This window comes from Nothoprocta perdicaria, unplaced genomic scaffold (genome assembly GCF_003342845.1).
Source record: "Nothoprocta perdicaria isolate Ctin4 unplaced genomic scaffold, notPer1 scaffold_5, whole genome shotgun sequence".
Taxonomy (NCBI): Eukaryota; Metazoa; Chordata; class Aves; order Tinamiformes; family Tinamidae; genus Nothoprocta; species Nothoprocta perdicaria.
In genome coordinates this window covers 9,145,244-9,158,647 of record NW_020455754.1, presented here as the reverse complement: position 1 = coordinate 9,158,647, position 13,404 = coordinate 9,145,244, and the positions used below count along the sequence as shown (strand labels likewise).

Sequence of the window (13,404 nt, the reverse complement as noted above, 5' to 3'; positions counted from 1 at the left end):
AGGCCGAGGCCGGAGCGGCCCTGCCAGCCGAGCGGGGGGGGGGGGGGGGCGTGACGGACGGCGCGGGCAGCCAATGGCGGCGGGCAGGGGGCGGGCCTTGCGCGGCCACGTGAGGGCGGGGCGCGCACACATGCAGGGGTAAACAGAGGGGAATTGGGACGGCGGGCGCGCGCCGGAAGGGGCCGCTGGGCCCCAATTGCGCTAATTAGGGGGCATTTGGCTTTTGTTTTTAATGGCGCTCATTAGCTGCGCCCCCGCACTTGCCCGAAAGCTGAGTTTGGATGGGAGGCGTCTGGTGCGGCCTGCGCGGAGGTGCGGTAGGAGTTGTGCGGGCCTGGCTGCCTCCTCTCCTAGAAAGCCCTCAGAGCCCCCAGCTCGGGCGCTCCCTGAGGCCTTAGCCCCATTTCTTACACCTCTGTACTGCCAGTGTGTTTTGTCAGCAACTTTTTTTTTAAAAAAGAATGTTAAAAATGTGTGCTGACTTATTTGGCTTTTTGCAATATGGAAAAATATCATTGGAATGAAGTAGTAGTAAAGGTGGCCTAATATTTTTATTACTAAACCTCTGTTACAGCTGGACCTCTAGTTCAGATGCACATAAAAAGAATGCATTGCTGAAAATACAAGCTTGTAGGCTGACATTTTCTTTGTGACTAGTAGGTTTTTTGGTGTTCTTTTTGGATTTTTTTTTTTTTTTTTTTTTTTTTGGAGGGTTACTTTCCTAAGCTAGGTTGTGCCATCACAGGTAGCAGTAATGCAAAATTTGGGGGTTTAAGAAATACCTGTGGTATTTATTTGGCTTAAATATGAAGATATGCAAGCGTTGACTGGTAATTGCATTGTATTTTTTTTTTCTTTCCCCTTTCACTGTTCTAGAGCGGGTCTCGTAATTGGGAATTTATCAACATTTCCACTGGGGTAATTTTACAGGATTATCCACCCTCTGTTCTTCCTGCTGGTTCATCTGGACTCTGTGGAGTTTGCTGCTAGCAATGAAGCCTTCTGTGAGGGTTTATTCATGTTATTACTGAAATGGAGCCCTTCATGTTTGGATTAACTCTTTATTCGCTTTGCATCTGAATTGCTTGGAGCAGTCCATTTGTAAAAAGGATTCTACCATGCATCTCTTCTCTGTTTGCATATTCAGCTTGAACTCTGAGTACGGTTTTGATGTATTCAGACTGCTTGCTTCCTCTGAATGTTAGAGGAAGAAGTGAAATATATAGATGAGACTGTAATTTTGCATGGACAGGTAAATACTTTTGACATTTTCTATATATAAAAGTATGTCACAAAGGGTCAAAAGTGGAGCATGGTACTCTTAGAGTAAATATTAGGAGGACTTATTCTTCTTTAGAAGTGCGATGTTTCTAGTGAGACATTTCAAGTGAGTGACCCAAAAATGAATGAGCCAGCTAAACGCTGTTTTCCAACTCAATGCAAAAAGCATCCATTTTATAAAGCATGGTAGTAGAAACAAAAATAGGCTGGAATCTATCACTAGGAACACCAAAATGTCAAGTATTTTTGTTTGTAGTGCAGTGTGTCTTATTTGGATAGCCACCGTGCCCAGGAGGCCAGGCGGTGAACCCAAACTCTGTATTCCTGTGCCTGTACAGCACCTGCTATGCTGCAGCCAGCAGGCCTGCTGCAGAGGCTGTAGGCCCCCTTCTGTTTGCTAGCCCCTTGTTATGTTGTATATTTTGGGCTATACATGTGTGCATAGGCCACTTGTACCATACCATCCCTTGTTCAGAGATGGCCTCTTTTAAGTGACTATTATGCCCAGGCCATATATCTATGCATGAAAGCTGCTTTCAGTCTAAGGAATCTAAGCGCATATTGTTTTACAAGAATTAGTCCCATATTCTTCTTGTTAGGAGAAATGTGCAGTACCTTAAGGTAATAATTAGGTATGAGTTGGAACATTAAACTCCACGAGAATAATCTCTGCAGACCCTGGTTTTAGTCCTAATTGTCTGAGAGCAAGCTTCACCATTGTCGTGTGGCAAAGTATATCTTTTTGTGTTTTTTTCTTTTTGATCTGTGTATTATAAATTGTCTTATAGGTCTTATGAATTGCTCTTTGTTTGTTTTTTAAAAAAGTTTTGTACTTTAATTCTCAAACTGACCGTAGGATTTGCCATGTTCTATGTTTCCTCTTTGATATCGGTGCTGCTCAATTAGAAGTGATGGGTGTATAAATAACTTGTTTTTACGTTACTAGCATTGTATAAAGTCACATAAAATATGTTCCCACATTGAAATTAGGTTGTAGAAGTCTGCTGAACAGGAAAGTTTGGCATTAACTTTGGTTCCTGCCTTCACAGTTGCTACATGGAGGGATTTGTGCAATTAAAACCTTGTAGCATTTACAAATACTTAGGCAGATCCCTTAGAAAAAGCTGTTTAAATGCTTAATGTGCACTTTTGAGCATTAATAGTGCTTCCAAGATGGTGCTTGCTTAAAAAAAAAGGCAACAATGCTATTTTCTTTTTTTCTAACACTGCAGCTTTTTTTTTAAAATACCTCAGAGGCCTTTATTTAGTGAAAGAATCAAGGAGAGATGAGGAACAGAAAATGTATACATTGTTGTTTATCTTGGAAATGAAATACTTGCTCTTAGGATTGCAGTTGATGCTATAATAGAGATCCGCAGAAGGAATTTTTTTTGGTTTGTTTGTTTTGTTTTAGATGGGAACCCCTGTAGCTATTTTCTGGAGGCTGTCACCTGGGTGTAGGTGGACAGAGCTCTGATGTTGTGGTTCTTCTCCCCTGCATCTTAATTGTGTTCCTGATGTGCAAGCTTAACTTGGCAAGTTAAGCAGCTTCTTCTGTTAAGCCTGTTCTAAATATTTTATACTGTTTTCCAATATCAGCATCTCCAAGGCCTCCCCCAGCTCTTGTTATGGAGGGGAGAGAAGCTCAGTGTCAACTCAAAGACCAGGGGTTTCTGGAGCTGCTGAGCCAATCTGATGGTTCATGCTGTTAGGATACTTCATCTCACCATAGCTAGACCATGATGCATACCATAATGTACTGCACACTGCAAATAATCTATGTAGCTTTACTGCCTTAGATATTTTGGAAATCTATATTAATGAGCACAGTACTTATCCTGTAGTTTCATCTGACTTTAAGTGGAGCTGTACAAGAGCACCCCTCGGCATGGATCAGCGTGCTGGGTCAGGGATCAGATGCAGCCCTTTCAGAACTGGCTGCAGTTCACAGACAGTTTTTTTTTTTTTTTTTGTATGTATTTTGGAACACATTGAAAGGACACCTACAAAGACAGGAAGGCTTGAAACTAAACAAACAAAACTGTGTTTGTGGGTATACAGTCTGATCTCTATCACCTGTCAGAACAAGGAGGCTGCATAGTAGATGGCTAAATACTAAAACATATTAAGACATTTTATGATGGACTCTTAATACCGTTAATACTTTTAATAATTTCTTAAGTTTCAGAGTCACCTGCAGTTAGATTACCTGCAGTAGTAAAGACAAAGCTAATCTTTTTGGGGGTTTTGTTTAGGCTCTGCTTTGCTGAGGAAAGTCAGGAAAGAACCCTTTCTGGAGACTGATTTTTGCAATAATCATCAGTCATGGTGTATGGGAATGGGCTGGATATACACACACGCTTTTGTTTTTTTGTTACTACTGATATGCCAGTGGGGAGTAAGATACTAAGATACACTAAGTACATACATTAAGTGGTATATGAGGGCTTTTTTCCTGTGTTTAAGATGGGGAAGTTGCTTTGCTATTTTGCTGTTTGCTCATTACCTGCATGCAAGCTGTCAATGCAGCCATCTTTGCATTACTATTTACAGCCAGCCAGTGAGATGACAGCTTTTTTTTTTTTTTTAGCATTATTTTTCCTAAAGAAACAAACAAAACCCCAACACCACCACAACTCATTTCCGTACCTGGATGATGTCATTGTTCTGGTTTACAGCATTGTCTCTCAAACAGCATGCTCAGCTGTGCACTGATACAATTGAGGGCATGGTGAAGCAGGACACAGCATAGGAGGGGGGGGAAAAACCCTCTCAGTTTGGTTTTGCTGCTCCAGAGGGTGGTCGTGGAGCAGCATCAACAGCCTTGACTGAATTGGAAGTGAAAACAATCTATGAATAGTCTTGCTGCTCATATCAGGATGTGGCTAGATGGGTACAGCGTGAGCTGTGTGAACTAGTTCTGCAATAAGCTGAGCTGCGCTTAGCTTAGCACCTCTAATATTTACTAGCATTTAAATAGCTGATAGTTCCTTTTTGGGAAGGGGAAGTGTTTTCAAGTTGGATACTCGGGTCTTTTTGTCAAGCTTTCGTTCAGGTCTATGGCAGGAATACTGACAGTGAACTAATGAGTGAATTTCACCCAAAATAATTGGGTTTTGTCTTGCCCTCAAAGCTCGTTCCATTGCAAGACTGAGAGAGCAGAATAACACTTTGGTGTGGTGTGTGGTAATTTGTGTTTTCACCCCGAAACACCGAAAGATGAAAATCATTCTGTTTATGCGTAAGGACAAACGTGATAAGAAAACTTAAGAGTATAAATGTCGGTATTCCAAGTGGCTTACAATGTGATTCGGACCAAGATGATGCATTATGGAGTGTTCTTTCTATTCTAAATGAAAAAAGTTAATTAGTTTTATGAATAATCATAACTGCATTATCAAATATGATATCCTGGGCATAACATCTCGAATAAAAGCTAGTGTTGCATCAGTGTCCCAGAGCATAAGGCCATTTCCAATGGCTTTCTGAGGATATTTGTTAGTGAAGCTGTTGAGCCTTGCTCTGAGCACCTATTTGCTTTTTTAAAACTTGAGGCTCTATTTTAATGTAACGCCTCAATTCAAAGCTGATCTTTTAGGTTCCATCTTATTTATACAGTATATAATTATGTAACGTAAGCAAGTTCTTAATGTGATTAGTTAACCTGGTCTTTAAATGTATCGATACTACAGAATATGGTAAAATATTCAACATTCAGAGTTTCCTGTTTTCTAGTACTCGCATTAATGTACGTTTCTAATATTGCAGCCTAAGTATTTCTAGAGATACCATATAAAGGTCAATTCTAGCTTTCAGTTTGGTTTTGTGTTTGTTTTGTGTGTGGCAGCCTTTTACTATAGGCATGATTATGTATAATTGCTATTAAGACAACTCGTCTAGTCATCTGGACTATGTGTTATGCTGAGAACATGTGGATGCTATTTCTAATGATTAGATGCGCAGGATAAGAGGCAGGATGGTTTTGACGTAATTAGGATGTTGTCTTTCAGATCTGATGTAAAGATGGAGCAGTCAAGGGCCTGTGTGTTCAAACAGCCTTTTGGTGCTTCCTTGAACAGCGAAGGGCTCTTCTGAGCCCAGACGGGCCTTACACCAACCACATGTGGAAGTGAAAATTGCTTCTCTGCCACTTTTGGCACTTGTGAAACTGAGAGATGAGGTTTTTCTGCCCTTTTCAGAGTTCAGAGGTGGATTCCTCTCCTCTTTGTTAAAATAGTGACTTGTAAGATGCTCATGTGTGAGCAGATGATGGTGGTTGGTGGAGTTAGAGGGTGGTGGTGCTGCCTACAGGAGGTTTAGAAAATGGCAATTCCCCCACCGCACACCTCATAACTACGGAGCTTGTGTTCCTATCAAGTAGGAAGACAAGCGAACTTGAATTGCATTTGAAATGCCCAGAGGTTAAAAGCTAATAATAGAGTTATGTTAAAAATAAGAATTGACTGATTCTGATTTTAATGCAACTTGGAACCAGGTCTGGAAGATGCCATGCAGTTCTGTTGTCTAATCACATCGTCTTCCGTGGAAAATGGCAAAAGTATCCTCTAATTTTTATGACGCAGGCAGTCTTAGGCAGATGGTTTGTTTTTCTCGTAGAAGGGCTATGTCTAGTTTTAGTCAGCTTGAGTTAGGCTAAGGACTTTTCAGGACTCCACTGTTTTTAAAAGACTGTTAAAATGGTTTTGTTAACCTTTTAAAGTTGCTGTGGTAGAATTTACTGATATGCGAAAGCAGGTAACTTGATTTTATTTGATTAATTATAGCTCAGGCAGATTTGCATGAGCTTGTGTAAATTGATTTGACCAAGATCTTGTATTCACATATTGCAGAGCCATAATGTATATTCATATTTAACTGTATTATCTAAGTCAGCAAAAGAGGAAGGGTAAGCTGTGGTTTTGTATTGGCAGTCATGTGAAATTCTAGTTTTAGAACTCCTCAAAATTCGATGAAGAAGCATTACTTCCCCGATGAAGTCATTATGTTATACTAACAGCCACTAAAATGTGGGCCTGCCAGGGAGAAGGGCACTTGCAATGAATCAATTGATTTAGTGCTGGGCACTCAACAGCATTTATTTATGTTACTCCGTCATTAGACTGTAAATTGGGTTGAAGGAATCCAGGCTTTTTTCTCACGCATCCTAGTTGGATCCCCTGGGGCCGGGGGAGTGTTTCAGGAATCGCCCTCGAGCTGCTCGGGTTTCGCCTGTGCAAGCAGCTGCAATGTGCTTTGCCTTCCCGCTCTAGGTCAAAGTAAATTTTTAATTCAGAGTGTGCAATCTGAGGAAAGAGGAGGGTGTTACTCTTTAGCTAATAGTCCACTCTCATATTGCCTAATTTTGTATTCTCAGTGCTGTGTACTTAGCGTCAGGAAAATTGCTTCAATACCAGTATTTTAAACAATGCCAACAGTGTTTACACTATTCAGCAAATAAATAGGTGTTTTTATAATGGGCTTGATATTTACCTAAGAGTAGCATGCTAATGGGAGGGGGAAAAGTCTGTGTTTTCTTGCAATGCTTGATGTTTTCTTTGTGTTTCAGTAGAGTGATTCTATTAGCTCGTAACATGTTAAATGTAAGATTGTGTGCTGATACATTGGCAAGTCCTCAAATTTCTTTCTACTGAACATCAAAGTACGTATAACTTCCATTTTAGTAGGCTTTAGTAAGGGTTCCTTGGATTTGAGAAAGCTTTAATTCTTTCAGATTTTATCTTCTAAATGCTGGTTTACTACCAGCATTTTTGAGCTTCAGTTTATGTTCTTGCCCAGTTACATGTTGTAGCAAAATAGAACGACAAGCTGTTTTTCACAGCAGGATGTGAGTACTGCTCCTATTTATGAGCATATCTGCCAATAGTTAGGGGAAATCCAAAACCGTAGGTGCAAGTTAAGGTTTATTTCAAAATGTAAAGTTTCAGTTTAATGCCTTTTAAGTAACACATTGCTAGAAATAAGATTAGCATGAAATTTTAAAGAAATGGAGTAATAGCCTATCAGACATACATAAAAAAAACTTTTAATTCTGTCCTAGGTACAGTTTAAGTTTTATTTTTGCTGTCCTCCTAAATAATCCTAAATGAAAGCTAAACTGAAGTGTATAAACTTTATTTCATGTGACACTTGAGGTTTAGCTGGGTTGTGTTGAGGTCTTTCCTTCCGTTTTCTTCATATTATCTTGCCTGTGGATATTTCTGCCTTTTTTTTAGATAATTATTGTTTGTAGACTGTATAGAATGAAGATGGTCATTGGCTCAACTCGTCAGTGTATGAAATTCTGTGGGTCCTGAGCTTTGTCATAAGCCCGTGCAACTTTTGTTGTCCTTTGTTAGGAGGAAGTAGCTGTGGCACCTTGTCCTCCCAGCTGGGGACAGTGCCCTTTGCATGTCCTTGTTGCTTCTTTTGTCTATTAAAGCTGAACTCTATAAGATTTCCATAGAAATTTGTAATATGCTAAGTAAAATCTCGACTATGAGATGACCAGGAAAGCCAAATAAGCTTGATCCATTTCAAAAAAGCGCTTATTTAAAGAGTGGGTTGTATTTGCTTGAGCAGAAATGAGTGTCCTTTAAGGAAGAGCTTCTTGAGCAATCCTTAAGCTTTTTTATGTATATATTAAATGTTACACAACATTATCAAACTATTTTTCCTATAGTGTAGTAGCTATTTTTTTACATTTGTCATGCCTTCCAGATAAACTTCAAGTAATGACTGTCTTTAAAGCAGTAACTTTTACACTTTCAAATACAATTCAACAGTAGATTTTTTTAACCCTATAAATACAGGTCAGTGTTTTTCAGCTACATGTACATTTTGCAAATTGTTACAGTTCTAAATTATCTAAAAGGCTGTGTACTTTGCCTTCAGTTAGGATTTTAGACTTTGTTCAGTGTTACTATTTAACCAATGCCTGGATGATGGCAGTTGGAAGCAAGATTTTTTGTTTCCTGCTGCGAAAGAAGGGAATTTGGGTAGGTGTGGTCAGAAAGACAATTAATGCTGTTGTATTTGCAACTCAATCAACAGCTGTGCAAATCCACCTTTACCTTACTAACAGAATGCACAAAGCTAGACCCTCCTGAAATATTTTTTCCTTTTTTAACCCTTCCTTTCTCTTCCTTAGCTCCTTTTCTTTTTGGTAAGAAGTCAATGCTGGTTCAAAGTGGAAACACAGAGTCTTGGGTAGGAAGGAACTGCTGCAGGACCCCACTGGTTCTGCTTAATCTATGGTAGAACCACAGTGCAAGAGGCTGGGAGATGGTTGCAAATGAATAGTATAGTATGAATTTAGAAGTATTAGAGTGTGGAAAGGACAATTTTCTCATCTACTACCGTTTTCTTACAAGCCTCTGGCCCGCTAAAGCATTTATAATTAATAGCAAATATTTCAGATTATCCTGCTACCTTTAGCAGTGCAGAAGTCAATTATTTGGTAGATCATACTGCAGAGCATACATAATTTGAGTGCATTTTTTTTACTTATTTCCTTACTCAATTTTTAACTTTGTTAGATCTGGATTTGTATATGTATATATTTGTATATGTGATTCACTGGAGTTAATTAAAGTAACAAGAAGTACAAGTATGTATTTATAATAAAGTCAACAATTAAAGGACTAATAGGCCATCTACAGTAGTTTAATGCATTTAAGTTTGAGAGAGTTAATTCATCTGTATTATCAAAGAAAGCATTTCAAGGTACAGAGAGCTGCTGTAATATTTTTCAGTTCTTGAAAAATAAAAACTCTCCCTGCTTCCTCCAGAAGTGCTGCCTGCCTGGCTGTTTGGATTAATTCCTTTTCTCTACCAACCCCAATTTCATTAAAAAAGCATAAGAACAGGAAGAAGTCGTACCCTCTTCCCTGCTGTCAAAGCAGCTTTTCCAGACTATCCCCTCTCCATTCAGAGGTAATATTTATTGGCAGCTTATATAGTTGCCTGGAGCATTAAATACCTTCTAGTCCAGTTTCCACATTTTGCCTTCCTGCAGCTTAGGAGACCATTAACCATTCCAGAGTCTTATCAGGCAATAGTCTGAGCTTTTTTAATTTGTCTGGGTAGTAACATGGCTGAAGAGCTGGCCTGCTGGCAACCCAGCCAAAGTCTTCTCTTTCAGGCAACAGAGTAAGCAGGGTTAATTCTATGTTAAGATGGTGACAGTGGGTGAGAATGGGCAGCTAGATATCTTTTAAGGTCTTAATCTGTTCTGTTTTCACAGATGTTTAAATACAATTTCAATAACTCAATACAGGATAGTAATTTAATTTGCATTTAAACATGTTCAAGTATCTTCTTTTGTCAAGCTCCTGTAGTCTGGAAAGTGTTCTGGGCATCTCTGCTGTATCTCTTTTATAAAGATTTTCTCCTTTAACAACCAGCTTGTTCCACATAATCACAGTCTGATTATCAGTGGCGCTTTCACAGGCTATGTAACTGAATAGATGATATTATAACAGAAAATAACAGTTGATAAGCTCTTTTGGAGAGGCCTAAATTGTCATCTTATTAGCGACATTATCAAATATGCAGTTATTGATGCAAATAATTTGGTTCAACACTATTTTATGGCTTTTACTTACAGTTTTGTCAGACTAAAGCAGTTTTATCAGTTAATGTGATGGTTTCCTTGTCAGATGTTTGCCTCAGCATTTAAGTTTATACTGTGGCAACTCAGCAGGTTTTAAATTGAGGATTCAGGGGCTGAAGACAGGACGAGAGACAGTGATGGCTCATAAAAGAGCCTGATGCTTTTCTCTAACTGCTGCATGCTGTGTGAAGTTGTGAGGTTTGATTCAAGTCCCCAGACTGATGTTTTGTGAAGAGCTATGAAATATGACTCAAGTTTGGCCTTGTCAGGTCCTGAGAAGTCTTGAACTGTGCACGACAGATAAAAATGATAAAATGTGGCAGAACGATTGCCCTGCTTTTCCAGAGGGGCTGGTGTCAGTGGTGCCTGCAGCTGAGCAGCTGAATGCCACCCTGTGTGGCTGCTGCGGCAGTCCTTAAGCAAGGAGATTCCCTCATGCATTTGGTGCTTTTTATCCCCTTGCTAATCCCCCAACATCAGAGAATTGCTCCCTTTAAAAGGCAGCCTTGAGAACAAGGAGGGAAGGAGCAGAGCCTGGGTGCTGGTTGAGGGTGGTGATGAGCATCAACTGGGTGGCACAGAGCCAACGTGAAAACCTTGGGTTCTTAAATCTCTGCGAGTGTTACAGTGCACATTAACAAAACCACTAGAAAAGTGTGTCAGCCTGTCCTCGTAGCAAGGAGTGAGATATACTGCTCAGTGCCTCTGTTAATTAGTGCGTGTGATCGACTGTGCTCGAGGGATTATTTGTATTTCCGCACTGAGCAGGAGCTCAGTCTCTGCTCTACCTGCTTGTAGAATTGGAACAGATTTATTGAGGCGGGGAGCCGCAGAAAGAGAAAGCATCTGATCACCAAGGAGGTTGAATAATTCCTGAAAATCTACGGTGCTGCTGTGTAATACTGTCTTTGTGGAAAAGCTTCCTTGTTTATAGCAGTTTTGGAAGTGATGCTTCTTGCATCGATTTTTGCCATCTAGCATCACAGTAGCTAGGGGGAGAAATTAGGTGTTACCTTTTTACTGATGAGAATTGCATCTTATCTGCTTGAATGAGTTTCTTTTAAAGAGAAAGTGTTATTTTATAGTGCTGGTATTCTAGGCACTCAAGATCTTGCTTCCTTAAGGAGCTGAACCCAGCTGGTATTTATAATTTCATCATTTGACCTCTAATTCACATTTCAAAGGGGAATTTCATTTTGCTGTGTAAATGTGTTCTTGACCACAGTGGGAGTGGGAAGGGGAAGGAGTGTAAATGAGTGGAAGAAAGCAGCTGTTGTACTAAAGTAAGCATTTGCACCTCAAAACTTTATTCTAATTAAGACACAAAATTGGCTGTAAAAAATTTTTAATGTGTGAAGTAAACATTTTCCAGCAAACTCAAACAGAAAATAAATATGGTTGATAGTCTAATCTAGCAGGGATTATTGCTTCTTTATTTTGTATGCAAGTACTACATTTCTTCTGTTGTAGTCTTTTTCAAGGATATGGAAAAAAAAATAGGCACGGTAGCAAATACTAAAAAATAAAAGGGTAGATTATCTAGGAGTAATTGTCATTTTGACCCACATGGCCTCCTCTGTGTTGAGTGGGTTTTTTATAGGGTTTTTAATGTTGCTGTATGACAGTATAACTCCAAGCAAACTTCTGAGGGATTTATTTCTAAATCCTGTCTGAGCTAGTGGTATTGAATTGCCTTGTCTATTGTATATAGACCATTTTATACGTTGCTGCCTGCACATTTGTGGATGTGGCAGTTTAAGATGGCTGACTCCTGGAAATACAAGCTTTTAGGTGCCTGTAGAGCCATGGAAGAGCGTTGCTGCTATTTGTGATAACTGAAAGTAGAAATGTAACTTTAAAAGCTGTGTAATTTAAAAACATGAAGCAAATATGTAAATGAATAAGCTGATTTTGCTTTTCATTTAAACTGAAATGCAAGTGTATTTCTCCTGGGATGTGGAGGAAAAGTGGTACAAGGAGGGTTACAGTGCAGGGGTCTGGTGTTGAGGCAGGAATGGCTTTTTTTTCCTCCCTCCTCTTTGCAGTGAGACAGTGCAAGTATGTCAGTGCCTAGGAGTGCTGGAAGGAGGTTTCCTTTTCCAGGGGGAATTTTTGTCACTCCTCCCTGAGTTCACTGCTGAATGTAGTAAAATGTGGTGAGAGAGGTGGAGATGTTTCTGGTAAAGTTAGCAGGAACGACAGGGAAGAGAGAGCAGTGGAGTTAACACTGCAGTGTTAAACACCTGCCAAGAATGAGAGGAATGTCTGTCTCAGATGCAGTGTTTCCAAAAAAGCAGGAGAGATTCGGATGGAAAAGTGATTATTTTGTAAACTTGAGCTGATCTTTATGCAATCTTGCTGCTTTTTTTGGATGCTGGATTCTGTGAGGAGCTGAGAGCTGCAGTAAAGCTGGAAATGATAGACAAGATTAACATTAAGTGTTTTCCTTGGGGTTTATATGAAGGAGAGTCTTTTGTTGGTGTTCATCAGTTTTAAAGATGTATTAAAGAATTCAAAAAATGCATTTTATGCTAAACAGCCTTCTTGCATGTTGGGAAAATGGGAAATCCAAAATTTGGTTTATGTTTTGGAACAGTTGCTAGTGCTTTTATTTCTAGAAGTCAATAGCAAAGGAGACTGTAGATTGCTGGATTAAGATATTTTAGGAAGATACAGTGATGCAGCCATGAAAGATGGCAGGACAGAGGGCTTATATTGGTTTACAAGCAGATTTAATTCAACGTGGGCAAGTTCAGCTGTAATCTGTCATTCTAAGCATCAGGAATCTGTTATTTTTATAGCACAGATTCACAGAATATTTAAGGTTGGAAGGGACCTCTACAGATCATCTAGTCCAACCTTCCTGCTCAAGCAGGCACACCTACAGCATGTGGCACAGGGTGGCATCCAGGCGGGTTTTGAAGACCTCCAGAGTAGGAGACTCCACAACCTCCCTGGGCAGCCTGTTCCAAGCACTCTTTCTTGCTTTGTGAAGTTTGTGGATGTAGAAAGGTTGTCTTGGTTTGATGTTTGGAAAGCACTTGGTGCAAATAGCCAATGCCAGATTTAACAGTTAAATGGCAGTTACTCTTTACACCCAGGGATATCTCATAGATATAATGACCTTTTCTTTCTCTTGGTCCCCCCAGGAATGCCCAAGGAGAAGTACGATCCGCCTGATCCGCGGAGGATGTACACAATTATGTCCTCGGAGGAAGCAGCCAATGGGAAGAAATCGCACTGGGCGGAGTTGGAAATAAGTGGTAAGAAGCTGGGGCATCATCTGGAGTTATTATCATCTAAGCCAAGGGTGACCTGCACAATCACAGCACTTCAATAAGAAATGCAAGGAATGTGAGGGCAGAGGCTGTTACTCATTCAGTGTAATTCTCTGTAACTTCTGTCTGGCAAACTGGTGCCCAGCACAATGGTGGGAGATAGAAGAAGAAATTGTAGGCTGACTTTTTGAATTTCTGCTGTATTTGTGGCAGAAGAATTATTGTTTTATATCC

General features: G+C 39.9%; 1 protein-coding gene across 2 annotated transcripts in view; it reads left to right on the top strand.

Moving 5' to 3' along the window:
- Positions 1-816: 816 nt before the first annotated feature.
- The window catches only part of CNOT6 (CCR4-NOT transcription complex subunit 6), a 29,056-nt gene continuing 16,468 nt past the window's right edge, over positions 817-13,404 (top strand). The window contains exons 1-2 of one of the 2 annotated variants that reach the window (XM_026047426.1): positions 817-830; positions 13,042-13,155. In XM_026047426.1, the coding sequence (XP_025903211.1) occupies positions 13,044-13,155 (112 nt within the window). In that variant the 5' untranslated portion in view covers positions 817-830; positions 13,042-13,043. Of the gene's footprint in view, positions 831-899; positions 1,253-13,041; positions 13,156-13,404 lie in introns of those variants that run through there. The other variant, XM_026047424.1, reaches the window with a different exon arrangement.